Source organism: Myotis davidii, unplaced genomic scaffold (genome assembly GCF_000327345.1).
Source record: "Myotis davidii unplaced genomic scaffold, ASM32734v1 scaffold41, whole genome shotgun sequence".
Taxonomy (NCBI): Eukaryota; Metazoa; Chordata; class Mammalia; order Chiroptera; family Vespertilionidae; genus Myotis; species Myotis davidii.
Genome location: NW_006292344.1, coordinates 1,753,194 through 1,769,930, shown reverse-complemented (window position 1 = coordinate 1,769,930; position 16,737 = coordinate 1,753,194). Strand labels below are relative to the sequence as shown.

The 16,737-nt window shown below is 39.5% G+C and overlaps 1 protein-coding gene across 6 annotated transcripts in view; it reads right to left on the bottom strand.

The window, feature by feature from the left end:
* The window catches only part of LPP (LIM domain containing preferred translocation partner in lipoma), a 653,115-nt gene that overhangs the window by 11,307 nt on the left and 625,071 nt on the right, over nt 1-16,737 (bottom strand). For all 6 annotated transcript variants that reach the window (XM_006765861.2, XM_006765860.2, XM_006765862.2 and 3 more), the window contains one exon: nt 3,016-3,194. In XM_006765861.2, the coding sequence (XP_006765924.1) occupies nt 3,016-3,194 (179 nt within the window). The remainder of the gene's footprint in view (nt 1-3,015; nt 3,195-16,737) is intronic.

Below are 16,737 nucleotides of genomic sequence, written 5' to 3'. Positions count from 1 at the left end.
TTCTATCTAATAGGCTTGGAGGACTTGAGCCAAACCTGACTGCAGGTGGTTATGTAGGGGATGTCCCATTAACAAGGCCTCAGTATTTCACAGGCTTTTACTCAAAGTGCAATCCAAGACCACCTGGATGATTGTCAGAAATGCAGAACCTTAGGGCCCACCCCCAACCTACTCAATTAGAGCCTGCAGCTAATAAGGTCCCTGAGCACCTGGAAGTTTGGGGAGCACTGGTTGAAAGCAGGCAAGATAAATCCTTTCTCATGGGCTTCCTGTATCTCACGGTATCCCCATCCCCAGGCTACAGCCAAGCAAGTCTTCCTTGAATGTAGAGAAGCCTTTCCTAACACCATACCCTCATTTATTGCCTGGGCTGTCCCTTCTGCTAGGAATCTCCTAGCTTCCCATTAAAAACACTCTTAAAATGCTGCTTCTAGAAGTTGCTCAGAGCCCAGGGCCAATGAATCTCTTCTGACTCTGGCTCAAGCTTTTGCCCATGCCTATCTCCTGGCTGTGAGCCCTTCCAGCCCGATATCACACATATTCTGTACCCTCCTCCTGATGAGCTCCATGCTGACAGAGACTTTTCTCTATGTATCTGTACAATTTCAACTTAAGCAATTTCTCTCCTTGAGCACTTAGTACAGGAATGAACGCACAGAAACTTCTGTGTTTACACATTTACATTGAATTAAAATACATTTCCTAAAATCTCACAAAGAGAGACCTATTTAGAATGACCAAGAAAAAGCACCCTCCCCCAACTATTTGCAGAAGAAGTCTGCACTGCCCTTAAACTACTCTTTACTCAGCTTTGCAGTGCCCTCGCGCTCCCCCTCCGCCCCCCCCAGACACACACACTTCCCGGGTTTTTTTTTCCCTTTGGTATATGATTTTATTGATTTTAAAGAGAGAGGAAGGGAGAGGCGATAGAGAGAGAGATAGAAACACCCATGAGAGAGAAACATGGATCAGTTTCCTCCTGCACACCCCCTACGGGAGGTTGAGCCCACAACCCAGGTATGTGTTCTGGCTAGGAATGGAACCGGCGACCTCTTGGTGCCTAAGTCAACACTCAAATACTGAGCCACACAGGCTGGGTGGGGTTGGACATTTTAGCTGTCTTGTGTTCTAGTATTTTCAAGGCTCAGAAACAAAGTTCTGTAAAATTTTCTCATATTTTTCTTTGAGAAACGGGGAAAAATAAAAAAGAAGCTTTCCCCCCTAAATCCTTGCTAATCATACAGACAACCTATTTTTAAAAAATAATTTGTGTTTTAACATACCACTGAATTAGTGGTGGTGGCAGGGAGACAGTTGGGGGCTTGAGATTTTTTTTTCTTTTTTTTTTTTAGTTGCTCAAGTCTGCTTTTCTGGGGCATTCAGACTCACACACTTATGTCACCAGTCGCAAGTCTCTAATTATTCTCCCCACTTCCCGAAATGAAAGATAAATGCGTAGATACAAACTTCCATTTGTCAGAATTGATTTCCTGTTTTAATCGAGGGTGTAATCTATCATTCTTTTTTGAAACATGTGTGCTCTGATTATATCTACCACTCTTTCTTGGATTAGGGTAAGTCTAAGAAGGAAGAGAAGCAGTGACAGAAACATACTCCCCATTGGTATCTTTTCAGTTCCCTTAAATAGATGCAGGTGTTTTTTTTTTCATGTGTAATTACAAGCTAAAAATATCGATAATGTGAAGTACAATTTATGCTGTGACTGCCCTTTTAAAGTGAGGCCTTCCTTGTCTAATTCAGGTGGAGAATTTCTGCTTTTTTTTCAAATTTTATTTATTCAGCCTCACGTCTTTTGGTGAGGTTTTCACTTTCTTTGCTACTTGGAAAGCGGTCAGGAAATTCATTTTTAAACTATGAGTCTCAGGTCCCCCAACTGCTTGTGGCAAATACCTCCTGGTTGTTGACAATCAACAGAGCGGTGAAAATGAACCCACAAGACTGCACATCTGGAGGCCCTCAAACAGATAGCCACACTGGTGAGCCATACATACCTCATCTCGTTCAGAGCCTCAGACTGCCTGCCTGGAAAGCCACCACCCCACAAACATAGTCCAGAAGGCCTCTGTGTCTACTGTCTACAAATCACATCTAAGCTTTCATATGGTTCCTAAAAATATGTTAACAAATGTGACCAGCCAACGACCCAACTAACAAAGTGGTGAAATAAAAATAAGCAAAACATAAAACCATAGAACTTTCATGAAAATCCAAGCTATCATAGAGGAAAGAGGGACCTGCAATGAAAGAATTGCGGAAGTGGGGACATATTTTTCCAGGCCAATCGGTAATTGATCTTGACCTTCAGGCTCTACTTTCTAATCCTCCTCAAAAGACTGCACAGTACTGCATTCATTAGAAAATATCATGGGAAAGAGAAGGCCTGGGTGGGAGAAGAGGTGAGGGGAGAGTATGGATGTGTTGATGGTAGCGTTAACCTCCCTCTATGTATGTCAGAGGCTTTCATAAGTAAGGAGTGAACTATTCTCTGTGTCTTTGCCCCATAGTTTCCTATCTGTTGAGTGGCAGGATGGAGAGAGAATCCCTGGCTCAGAGAGAATCCTGGGCTCTTATAGCTGGAGACCTTAAGATAGGGTCTAATCTAATGACCAAACCAAAGAGCTCAGAGAAATTGAGCAATTTGTTCAGAGTCACGCATGTTGTTCAGGTTTAGGCCAGAGAGGGCTAGCCCAGGGTCCTGCCCCTCTCCAATACAAATCCTCTGTAACTGAGTGAACTTTCTCACCATTACAGCCACACAAAGATGCCAGGAACAAGCCCCAGGGAAGCTGTGAAGCAGTGGACAGGCTGCCAAGACCACATGGACCACCTGATACAAATTTCTGCATTGCATGAGGAGGATCAGTAAATTCTTTTGAAGGCCCATCAATTCCTGAGATCCCATAGCTCCAAGAGAAGACTGTGTGGTTCAGGTGCCAGGCAGTGAGAACAGACTCTGAGACTGGCAGGCTGGAGGCAGGAAGAGAGATTGCCTACTTGTGGAAGTCCTCAATGCAATGGATGAGGCCGCCAGCGTCCACGGTGAATGGGATCCCATCCAGGCTACGGTGGCACATCACACAGGTGAAGCAGTGAGGATGGTAGGCCTTCCCGGTGGCTCGGAGAATCCGCTCCATGATGGGCTTGGAGCACACACTGCAGTGCTCCAGGGTATTCTGGAGAGAGAAAGAACGGTGCTGATGATGAGGTGGCCCTTCCACAGTGACTTACAGCACGATGGGCACTGTCACAGGACACACTGGCTTGGATGCTCACTACAGTCAGTACTTTTATAATCTCTATTCTAGAGAGAAGGAAACACAATCAGATGGATCACATGGTTTTTCTCATGTTATAGAGTGCAGACTTCTTCTGCAAATGTCAAATTTAAAACATGTCTTCTGACTCCTCCCCTTGTCCCTTCCCACTACAGCCAGGTTGATGGCAGACTTTTAGATAAAGGCCCATAGAGGACATATTTCTGGCTTTCTTTCAATAGTGCAATTTTGCCATTGTAGTGCAAAGGCAGCCATAGACATACATAAGCAAATGGGCATCATTGTGTTTTAATAAAGCTTTATATACAAAAGCAGGTGGTGCTCTGGATTTGGCCTATGCAGTAATTTGTTGACCCCTGAACTATCCAACTCAGGTTTTCCACTGGAAGAATGCTTCACTATTACTTCTAGCATTTGCTTCATCATCAAAGACCTAGTGGGGTCATCAAGGACCCTAACATTTTCCAGTGTGGTCTGTCTGGTAACAGACTCACAGAGCATGCAGGCTGCTGACCCCAGTCATAGCTCAGCACAACCAATGAGGCCAGTGATCATGAATACTTGATTCAAACACCAACTCCAGTTTAGTACTGTAAGCTCTCAATGGAAATGTTGAACCTAGAGGGGTTCAAGTTTTGAGAGATCAATTAAGAAAGTCAATTTATCTGGCTGAAAACATATACTGAGTTTTAAAAATAAATACCCCCCCCCCCCATAAAGAGGATACCCTTTATTGAGTCAGGCCTCTGAAAAACTGATAAAATTAGCTGTTAACTTTTCATCCTTCCCTAGAACTTCATGTGCTCTTTCTTAACAACCATGTTTCACATGTAATATGCTATATTCCAACTGAGATGCCTGGACTGAATCACTGAGTTTACAATCTAGAATAAACCTGGGATGGGTGGCTGATGAGAAAGATGCAGAACTAGAAGGGATATGGAAATTAAGGAGTAACTGCTCTCATACCAGGAGAACCTTTAAATGGCCATTAGGCAAGAAGTACCTGTGGGTAGATAACAAATGTATTAGCGTCTCAACTACAGCAATGGCCTCCGATGGGCTTCCTTATTTGCATGTTGCTTCTTTTGTAATACTTCCCTATCCCCAAATTGACTGCCAGTTTCCTTTCCAAACCACAGATGTAACCAAATAATTTTCCTGTTAGCAAAAACTTATATGGCTCCACAATGTAAAAAGAGCTAGTTCCATATCTGACATTCAACCTCCCTTTCTAGGCTGAGTTCCCTAACGTCCTGGACTGCTTACACACACTCACACCTATGAGAAACTTCCATACTCCTGCGCATTGGCTAATTAATTGCAATTTGCAATATTGACCTTTCGAAGTATGGGTCAGAGGGCAACTTTACAGTGAAGCTTTCCTTGATGTCTTCATTTGGAATAAACTGGTTCTTTCTCTCCCCTTCCTGTGCTTTTGTGCCCACAGGGTTCACTTGTATTAAAATTATTTGCACAGATGTCTATTTCCTCAACTAGACTGCAATTGCCTTAAGGGCTGGGACTATGTCTTAAGAATGTGTTTCTCTGTCCCATATTACACCTAGTATACTACCTGAAATAAAATCAGCAGGGTGAATGTGTGCTAAAAGAATGAAGGGAGGCATATTGTTTATACCTCACCTTGCAGCACACCATTGGCCTGACTCCCCTGACTCAGGAATCTCTCCTAAGATGAATTAGTAAATTCATCACTGCCCTCTCATCAAAGCTGTGGTTGCTGGGGTTTCTGAAATTGCTCAGTATGCCTCTGGTCATAGTCTAAACTCATGGGAACTATCAACCTACCCCCTAACCCCTCCAATTTTAAAGTGGTAAAATTAAAATAGCAGAAAAACATAAGATGAAAATCTGGAGACAATGATGGTCTGGACAATGAAGGCCTTGCTACTTTTCTATCCTGGTGATCTGAGCTAATGTGGCTGGAAACCATCTTCCTGAGACTTGTGTTTTGTTCCTCTTGTGGGTTTTAACTTTTTAAGTTTTTTTTTAAGGGCAGCCTGTAACGGAGTTGAACAAACCAGAAAATGCTTGACCAGAAAATGTTATTGCTTGCATTGAGGCTTGGCTGCAAGTTTCAGCCAATTTACTTAAAACCATCATGACCTATAGAAGCACCGTTTAAAGGACAGGTAATCTGAACGTTTCTTCTATAAAGGAAAAACTGTGCAACATATGCCTAAAGTGAGACTATTATGAAATGCCCACATATGAGAAATTAAAGGTTCCAAGAATGTAGCTGTTAGCCTAGACTAGCAAATGGTATCGGAGGACAAATTAACCTTGTCTATTCAGTTCCCTTTACTGTACTCATCTCCTTTCAGTCTTCAATTGGTCCACTAGGACCCTTAGACATATATTCTATTAGAGAAAGGATAAAGACTCTTGCAATGTCAGAGAGGAGGGCACTGAGCATTCCTGTGGTCCAAGCCTCTGATTTCAGAGGTGAAAAAACAGACCTGGAGCCCTGATGTAGTTGGACCTGAGCCATGGAGTTCAATAGGGGCAGATGTCAGACTGGCATTGTTCAGAGAAGGATCAGATGAATTCATTATGTAGCAATAGAGAGGGAAAGTTGCTAGATAAAAACTATGAGTTATCCTTCTGGCTTTGTCAACATGCAGCGTACAACCTTGGGTAAACAATTTCTTCTCTCTAGACCCCAGTTTTCTTGTCTGTAAAACAATGATTAATTGTAACTCTGCAATTTTATTACTCTGTGCTACATCATTGTTAACAACAATAGGAAAAGGCCAATGTTTCCAACACTAGCTATATACTAGAAACAACTGGATAACCCCTCGTTTAATATGTGAAAGGAGGGTTCATGTATTAGAATTCTACATTATGTAACATCTACTCTGTCTGGAATTTCACTTGGAATTCCAGAAATTGCTGTTGGTAGAATTTCAAGCACCATAGCTGATCTTTGTGTCTTCACAAAGTAGATTAAAATGAAAAGGTTAATAAATAATTTTTAAGAAAGTAAAACAAAAGAAGGTCTTCAAGCAAAAGAGTGGAAGAAGGATGTCACTAAGTATATCTACTCAAATCACATTTGTATGTGGAGTAAGCATGCCGTGATTGATCAATGGGGAGGCAGAAGGGAAGAGCCTACTCCAGCATAAGAACCTTCAAATGCAGGAATGTGTTTCATGAGCTGGCTCTGGATCAGCCTCTGCTGCTCGCCCCACAGCCTCCACCTTCCTGCTGTCATGAGCTTTCTGCCACATCTTTCATAAGCTATGTTCTACAGGCTCAGACTGATTCATATCCTTTCTTTTTTGCCTCAGGAATACCTAGTCATTCTTCAAAGTTAAGCTCAAATGTTACCTCTTCTGCACAGCCTTTCCTAATTTTCCCCCTGCTATCCTCCAAGAAAATAAGTCACTTCTTTCACTCCCATAAGATTGTATAATGTTTCTCTTATGACACTGAATGTAATGTACTTGATTTAATGAATGGTATGACCAAACTGAGCCCACACCTCCCATCCCCCCCCCCACCCCTCAACAAGGAGCCACAGGCATAGGTTGAGTTTCATAGGAAGCATTCTCAAACAGAGATTTGCACATGGGAAGTTACTGAAGAGTGTCTTTGAGATCAACACCTGTGGGAGAGTGCAGGAAGTTCCTGAGTAGAGGAGTTGAACTAAGATGCAGTTACAACAAAGGATTCTGAGGGTTCCATGGAATAGTCTGGAGCTGGAATGGCCATGCAGAATTGTTCTACCTTGAAACTAGGGGATAGAGAACTTACATCACTGCACCTTGAGTGAAGATGAAGTTCCCTTGAGGGGAATAAGCAGAGAAGGACTCAGCTATGAACCATCAACTGCCAACAATCCCAGCATCTGGAGGAATGAGAGCCTCAGTCCTGAAGAGGGATCTGGGCAGTGTATTACAACATCCCCAACAGCAAACATCCTCACCCATGCCTGCATAGTCCATAGCACACAGTAGACAACTGGTAACCAGCTATGCCAGAAATACCTTATAGTTTACTCTGAATGAAGAGTCTAAATTTTGTTCTTTTTAAAATAAAATCTTGACATTGTTTGAAGATTTTAAGGATTTTTATAAATTGTTTTGGGCAGCTACTCCAATGAAAATATAGTTAAAAAGAAATGATGTTATAGAATAGCAGAAAAAATCCAAATAAGAAATTAGTTGTTAAAATGCACGGCTTTACACTCTTTTGAGATGATGGCAATATGACTGTGATTAAAAACAAAAAAGTTAAGTAAAAATAAAAATAAAATCACACAAAAAATCTTGTACACACAACTTCCCAAAACAACCGTTTTTAGAGATACAATCTGGTTGTATCTTTTCTATCCTTGGATATTGTATAAATAACTTTTCCAATTCACAGTCAGAAGCTGGAAGAATCATCTGAATATAAATGAAGCATATAGGTAGCATAAGCATTAGCTACTAGTAGATTATAAAGAAAATAACATTTCTATAGTTTATATATTGCATAGGTATACATGTGCTCAATGTTAAGTATTTTATTTAAAGCGATATAAGTATTTGAAGATTCAGCAAACACTAAAGTGTTGCCATTTAGAAATGTTAAATTTTTCATTTCATAAAATTAAAATGTAACCTTATATTCAATCTTTAGTTTTTTAAGGTAAGAAAACAATATTGAAACAGGAAAGACTCTTGGAAAGATAAGGGTGACATCTCACATTCTAGATACAGTTTTGTTTTGGTTTTTATTTTGGATAAGAATTTTTTAAAAAAGCAGAGTTAAAGAATGCCAAACCTTTAAAAGTCTTTAGCGATTATTCTAGGTTAGGAATTTTCAACTTCTCTCACTTGCCTGTCTTTCCTATAATCCTTTGTTCAGGGAAATAATTTATGAAGGAGACACATACAAAAGAGCCCCAAATCACTTCTGGATGAAGTGTGTGAAAGGATGGAGCTTGTAGGGGATCCATATTGTAAAGTTTATAAATCATGACTCTAGTCCAGTGATGGTGAACCTTTTGAGCTCGGCGTGTCAGCATTCTGAAAAACACTAACTTAACGCTGGTGCCGTGTCACATATAGAATTTTTTTTAAAATATTTGCAACCATAGTAAAACAAAGACATATTTTTGATATTTATTTTATATATTTAAATGCCATTTAACAAAGAAAAATCAACCAAAAAAAAAATGAGTCCGCGTGTCATAGGTTCGCCATCACTGTTCTAGTCTAACCATCAGATTCAAGAAATGAAGAGACAGAGAGGTAAAAGAGCTAGTGACAGATTTGAGGTTAGAATATAGGTCCCCAATTCTCCATACAATGGAAAATCCTTCTCCCATATCAGGCTACCCAGAATTCATATTTCAGGAGACACAGTCCACATTGCAAATATAAGTCATTCAGATTGACTACTTGCAAGTTACATGCTTACAAATTAAGGGAGGAAACATGTCCGGATCTCAGGACAGTTTGTCTACTTTTCATTTCATTGGTTCTCACAGGAGAAGACAGAAAACTCATTGTTGGATCCCCAGCATCTATAGCAGTGCCCTTGCATAAATTTGACGATCCACATATATGGGATTGATAATTAAGCAATAAACTCTGGATAAGTACTTGATATAAAGTAAAATTATTCTATTTAACGATGAAAAAATAATTCTCTAATCCAGATCTTGCCTGTCAACCATCAGGCTAAAAAACTGTAACTCTAGTGCATTTCACATTTGCCACATTTGGGGGCCGGGAAAAGCCTCATTTACTTATTCCAGTGCGCTGAACACATGCCATCATTTTCCACATGAATCATGATGTAAAAAGGGTTGGGAAACACAGCTCCAGGGTAGGTGTTCCCACCAGAACAGCAGTGTGGTACAATGAAAAGAGAACAAGGCTATGATTCAGCAAACCTCCACTGAATTGCCAGTGCCATTATTTAAACTCAAATAATTATATCACCTAACTTAATTTTGGAATACAAATTTATTCCTCATTCTGGTCATCAAAAAGGCTACCTGATGATGGCAGTACTTTAGGGTTTTCTTTGCAGATGAAAACATCATTTTACTTTGATAGTTCTCCTATTGAACGACGGTACAAAACCTCCTGACAGCTCTGCCTCTCAGTGAGTCATACATTTCTTATTAAAAGTTTCCTTGCATTTCCTGCTCTGGCAGGTGGTTCAGTTGGTTGGAATGTCGTCCTACACCAAAAGGTGGGGGGTTCAGTTCCTGGTCAGGTTGCCTGTTAGGGTGCATACAGGAGACAACCAATCAATGTTTCCCTCTCACATCTTTGTCTCTCCCCTCTCTCTCTCTCCCTCCTCTGTCTTTCTAAAAACGAATACAAAAACATATCTTTAGGTGAGAATAAAAAGAAAAAGTTGTCTTGCCCTTGCTCTCTCCAAGTGTCCTTCACTTACATCTAAACCTTAATGTTACTTTATACCTGTATCTGTATTTGTGTTTCAAAACAGATCAAAACTAATAACAGTAATCCTCATGTCATCCATCCCTATCATGTTCTAATTAGAATAAAAATTCTTATTCTATAGATGAAAATTCTAATTTTTAAGATAGGAAACATTTTGAGTCGATTTATTAGGTGCCGTTAAACCCTTAAAATGTGTATTCTTTTGATGTCATGACCCACACAAGAAAGGACAGTTATGAAACATGTAACAAAATCCAGTAAAAAAAAAAAACCTTCAACTTTCTTGTATTTTTTTTGTTGTTGTTCATTTCCACTAATGTTTTTCAGCCCATCTCTTTGCATCCAATGCTTATATTGCCTCAGCTTTTGATTAAATCCCCTTTAGAGAAACTTTTCACAGGCTTTCTGCTGAGCAGAGCTGCCTGCCCACTATATTTAGCATCGCAGAAAGCTAAGGAGTGGAACAAAGTGTTCAACATCCTGGCAGGTACCGAGGAAGAAAGGACAAAGCACCATCCCAGCCCTCCGAGGTTCCCAGTGTAGTGGGAGAAGTAGACACTGCTATAAATAACTGATCAGAGGCAAAGGGCACAACAAATTGCTGTTAGAGAGGTATGAGTAATGTATGATGGGAACACAGAGGAGAGAGTAATTACTTATGAATGGTGAGGAGCAGGCAATGTGGTAGCATATGATTCTGGGAACCTATTCTAAGTGGGATTTGAATTAGCTTTTGAAAAAAGTGCATCACAACAGTCTTTGAAATTAATGTTGGGTTAGAAGAAGAGTCTTCATTACCCAAGTCCCAGAAATGCCTACATTGAAACAAAATTAATTTCACAGAAGAATATTTTAAGGAAATTATGGTGCAGCATTGGTGAAGGGGCACTCAACATTGCCAGAGATAAACATCTGTGTCAAACTAACACAAACAAAAACACATGTATGACTATTAAGATGGAATTTAGGAAAAAAAATCCTTATAGAATTGTGTTTTATTTGAACTAAATAAACTGAAATTAAAATTAAAACACATGTCCTAAAACCACAAGGAAAAAAAGCCAACAAAAAGGACAAAAAGATCAGGACAATTAGGTAATTTTATTTAATTTTGTACTGAGCTGCAAATCACATTCTTCACAAAGTAAATAATGCCCTGTTGTTTATTCTAAACAACCTGAGTTGGAATTATGAACCCAACTTTAGTACATTTTTAAAAAATTAAATTAAATTAAAGAATTTAGCTTGTCTATACCTCAAAGCTCAGAGAGATGCTATTTTACCTTAAAATGTATAGCCCTTGTGGTATGCTAATTCTTCTAAAACACCTCTCTTGAATATCTCCTAACCCAGAAAATCTGATGGCAATGAAGGGCTGGGACTTGATGAGTGGGTCAAACCTTCGTGCCAGGAGAAAAATTGCAAGATCACAGCACTTTACTGAGACTATTATGAGAGAAAAAAGAAAAATAAATTCCTTTCCTATTAAGCCAAGTCAGATCATAGATTTGGCTTTACAACATCTCAAGGTACAATTTGTTGGGACTTGTAAAGAACATCTATCACATATGGCAAAAGAATTAGTGATAGATTCAAGAGGCCTGGGTGTGAAAATCCAGGAATTTTCTTGACTTATCTGGCCTTGAGTTTCCTCATCTACTAAACAAGAATGAAAATGTCTACAAAGCAGTATCGTGAGGACTAAATAAGAGCACATATGAAAACAAATACCCCGTGTCTGGCTGTATAAAAAATGTTAGTTTTGGGTAATTTTTCTTACAGATTCAAAGGGGACTAGGACACATATTTAATTAACTTGTCATTTTACTTATCGAATTGAAATACCATATTTAAGCACTACTTTTCTAATTTTTCTATTTTTTTATTCACCATGTATCATTCTATATTTTACACCTCTATTTTTTCTTTAAATGTTCCTATTGATTTTTAAAGAGAGAAGAAGGGGGAGAGAGACAGAGAGACATTGATGTTGAGAGGGTAACATTGATCAGCTACCTCTTGCACGTCCGTTACCAGGTATTGAGCCTGCAACCTAAGCATGTGCCCTAACAAGGATTTATCAAACTATCAACCTTTCCATACATGGGATGATGTCCAACCAACTGAGCCATACCAGCTAGGGCTACATCTCTACTTTTAAAAAATAGATTATTTAAGGAATCCTCTTATGATACTCTGGGACAACTGGATAATGTCAAAACAACATGGGCTAATGAATCCCTAGTAATTTTGTGGAAAAACTGTTCTTAATTCTATGTAAACATTATTATACCTCAAACCCATAGATTTTTTAATTCTTCATAAAAGTAATTTACATGATGTTATACTCTCAAAACAAAAATTGACAGCTTGCTCTGTTGGAGTCTTTAAAGTTTACAAACAGGAACTCATTTAATCTCTACAACAATATTATGGTAGGTAGAAAGATAGAATTCTTATCCACTGAATGGTAGAATTCTTATGTCACATGACTGTAAACATGGTCAGGATTGAAACCTATGTCTTTTAAGTCCAAAGACAACTTGTCCTTGGACTTAGAAGGCATAGGTACATTCTTCTCCACACTGTCCTCCAATTGATAGATTTTTCCTATATCTTTCTATCAAGTTCCATATAATGGCAATTACACTAAATGCAATTATTGATCTTCCGCAAACTGCTATGCCATAACTTTTCACAAATGCATAGTTTGCTTGAGTTTGAAAAGATTATTAAAATCTTCTTGTCCGACTCTCTCACCTTATATACTGGGACACTGCATTCAGAGAAGATGATTGCCTAATGTTATAAACTAGTCTAACAGCTGAGTTCAGGACTCAGGTACTCTGGTTTCTATAGTGTTCGTTTCCAAACCCCATACTAGATCCTTTCTGGACCAAAACATCTCTTTGATATTTTAGCTGTGTTAGTAATAAGAATATGACAACTGATGTTGATTAGTTATTAACATAAATATTTATACCAGTGAAAAATCATTAGGCTGAATATATTTCATTCCTTGGGTTTTGGTACTGTCAAAACAAGACTGTCACAAACTGATAAATATGGAGGCCCTCTGGCCAATAATTCAGAGGAGCTAATCCTATTTTCAGCTTTACTGCATGATATCTTCGGCTCAACTTCCATAATTCCTGCCACTAGAAACTTGTAAGTAGAGGTTTTCAATAGACACTCAAACCACTGTACTGAGGTCACTTTCCAAGGTAGCTGGAATTTCACAGCATCTTGAACAAAATTCCATAATCTGTGTATCAATTTTCTCATCTACACAATGTGACACTAATTATTCAGCCCTGTCTACATCCCCGAATTGGGAAAATTAAACAAGATAAATATAAAATGCACTCTTTAATAATGTAAAGAGATTAAAGATATTGTTATAAAGTCAGTTTCTCTGGGTAAAATTACTATTTCATATGAGGATTGACCTTAATTCTTGGTTCTTGAGTCTCTGACTCATCAAATGAGCCTATTTTCCTATATTGTTATTGGAAACAGACAATATGAGATACTCACATAGACATCCACAAGACTATGCATAGTGCGTTTGGGAAAATTTGTGTTGCTGTTTTTTTTTCTTTTTTTCTTTCCTTTTTGTTGTTTTGTTTTCAACAGATACTTTTTCTGTTATATTTTTCTTTGGTTTACATACTTGGAACACCTAATAAGTGATGGAGTCGTCACATTCATTCATTTAGAGTGCATACAGAGAAGTCTCATGGAACATATAGTTTGGTGCAGAAATACTTGACAGGGTCTATTTTATTGACTTAACTATAATCAAGGCCCAACTAAGCACCATCTTGACAATGCTTAATCATGATATCTTCAATTAGAGTATACAGGAGGCTCCAGTGGGTAAACCAGCTTACCTTTGGGTCACACTGCTAACTTCAGCATTGTTTTAAAATAGAATTGTTGAAATAAATGTTTGTTGAGACCCTGAATGGTATAGTGACAAGGAGAAACAATCATAAGCCTAGGGTTGTTCTCTTGTCTTGTGAAGACAAGCCACTGGGAATGATGCCTGAGCAAAGCCTTTGCTTCTCTGGCCTAAATTCCTTTGCCTATACAATAAGAGACTTAAGTTAATAGACTGCTTGGTCCCCTGAAGCTCTGTGATTGACTTAGGAACAGAACAGAAGTTTGAATAGGGTGGGGCTCTTTGTCTTGTTCACTGTTTCACCCCTAGAGTTCACTCATCAATGACTGGAACATAGAAGAGCTAAATAAAGATTTTATTTAAGTAAATAAATGAATGACTGGGAATGAATGGTCAAAAGAGTCATCCAATAACACCTACTCCCATACACATACCCTAAATTTCATCATCTTCTTCAGATGGCCTGTTACCACCCTATTTAATTGGTCCCTTCTCCTGATCCAGATTCTATCTCTTTACCCTGTTATTGCCTTCATAGTCCTTATCACTATCTGATATCACCTCCTGTACTCAGTTGTTGACATGTTTATTGCTTATCTCCTCACCAGTCTGTTTGAGACACTGCTGCATTCACAGACTCTGGAGCAGTGTTTAACACAGAACAGGCACTTAACAAGTATTTGTTGAATGAAAAATGCAAATGACATCCTACTGCCCAACAAAATTCCTTTCCAATTCTTGGGTTCTTTGATTCTATCACAGCAAGAGTACATTTGTCCAAATTTAAAAAAAAATGTAGTGCTACACTTTTTTTTGTATCCCTACCTGAGGACATGCTTATAGATTTTAGAGAGGGGGGAAGGAAAGAGAAGCAGCTATGTGAGAGAAACACATCATACCTGCCCCTACCTGGGATCAAACCCTCAAACCTAGGTACATGCCCTGACCAGGAATTAAACCTGTAACTCTTCATTGTACTGGATGACACTCCAACCAACTGAGTTACAACAGCCAGGGCAGTGTTACAAATTTTTCTAAATGATTTGAAGTTAATCACACAACATAGGTAGGCCAATGCTCTTCATCCAGAGGCAAAACCTAAACCAAGGGTTTAAGCAATGATGATTTAGCTACGTGTATACATAGCAATGACTGACTGCCTGTACATTTCAAATCACAATTAAATCCATCGTGAGTCATCCATTAGAATCAAGATCTGCAAGCAGAGACTAGAAATGTTCCCAACACCATTTTGCTCACATGTCGGTTCCATTCAGAGTTGTGTGAAACTCAAGCTCTGGCAAGATGTTTATTTCTACCTGGCTTTAGGAATTGCAATTATTTCCTAAATTATAGCAAGCCACTAATGGTCTGAGCCAAACAAGTAGGGTCACAGAAGGTCTTTCCTTGTGTTTCTGGGGATGACAGAAAAGCTTGTTTGAACCAAACTTGATCCTCTTTCAGAAGGGAAAACTTTAAGCTTTTAACTCCTGGGAGTGGCAAAGAGAACAGCCAGAGGGTCATGAGTTAACTTCGATTCTAAACAGATCAGTTGAACAGATTTGGCAATGACTTGGCTTCGGTTGAAAACAAGCCCTTGTAATTAAACTTCTGCCAGATGCAGACATAAGACAGCACCAAAGCTTAGAAGTGCCATAAAGACATGCCAGCATCATGTTGCCACTGTGTAGTTTTTTCTTCAGAGCACAGCACAGTTGATGTGCACAAACACTGGCTCTGGAACCCATACACAAGACCGTAACCTTCTGCAGCACATAAAGTGAAGTAGGAGAACTTGTTCTCCTTAGACTGTATCTTGGCTGTGAAATATTTTCTGACACTGGAAATAAAATAATTCCATGTTTTGGTTCCTCTTACCACCCCAGCATGCCCAAAGTGTTTTAAATTAAGTAGGTTTGAAAGACACAGACAACAAGTACAGGGTTTTCCATCCTGTAGCTGCTGAAAGACAAAGGGGACAGAAAATCCAGATGTTTTCTCTTTGCTGCTGCTAAAGGGTGGTAGGACTAATTCTTTCACTGTCTCTGGAATGCAAATTTTCTGTCACAGTTTAGCAGTCTTTTTTGGATTTCAGCACAGTGAACTAACACTTTCCTGGATTCCAAGACCTCCAGAGAACCAGATGGATGATAGGATTTGGGAAAAAAAGAACCCACACTACTTGAAAAAGGTATGAATTTCTCACTCTGTATCCAGCCAAAAGCTCTGAAAAGTAGAAGAGTGAAATCACTTAGGTCTGTTCAAATGCATGCCATCCTAGTGTTGTTTGTGGTGGGTAAAAAATAAAAAAAATTTAAAGTGATTTGATGGTTTAGAGTTTGCGTTCAGTTTAAGCTAGGAAGCAAACTTTCACAGGGATGATATGTTTACTATCAAAGGCAGGGAAGATTGTAGATGGAAAGATTACTTAAGAAGAGCATTCTATCTATATGCCTGTGTGCTAAATCTAGTGACTGCTCCCCAGTGCCAGACTCTAACTTGACACTCAAGGCTCTTCAGGATATCGCCTTACTTCTTCTTTCCACGAACCTATCCCATCATTCCCCCAACACACAGTCCTCACTCTTATCCAAACAATTTAACACTTCATGCTTGTACTTGCAGGCCTTTTCTTCCACCCTTGCCTCTGCCTTGCATGTTTTTTCTAAACAACTTAGATGGCTCAACTTTTTTAGGCTCCAGGGCATTTGAATGTACCACCTTTATTGGTCATTTCCCTACTCTTCTGTTCTTTCACAGCACTGTGCATAGGTTCATTATAGCAGGGAGCCTGTGTATAATGTTACCTCTTTATATACTACTAGAGGCCGGTGCACAAAAATTTGTGCACTCAGGGGTAGGGAGTCCCTCAGCCCGGCCTGTGCCCTCTCGCAGTCTGGGACCCCTCAGGGGTGACCACTTGCTGGCTTAGGCCTGCTCCCCGGGGGATTGGGCCTAAGATGGCAATCAGACATCCCTCTGGCAGCCCGGCAGCCCTCGGGGGATGTCCACTTGCCAGCGGGAAGCAGACCTAAGCTGCAGTTAGACATCCTTAGCACTGCTGAGGAGGCAGGAGAGGCTCCCACCACCACTGCTGTACTCG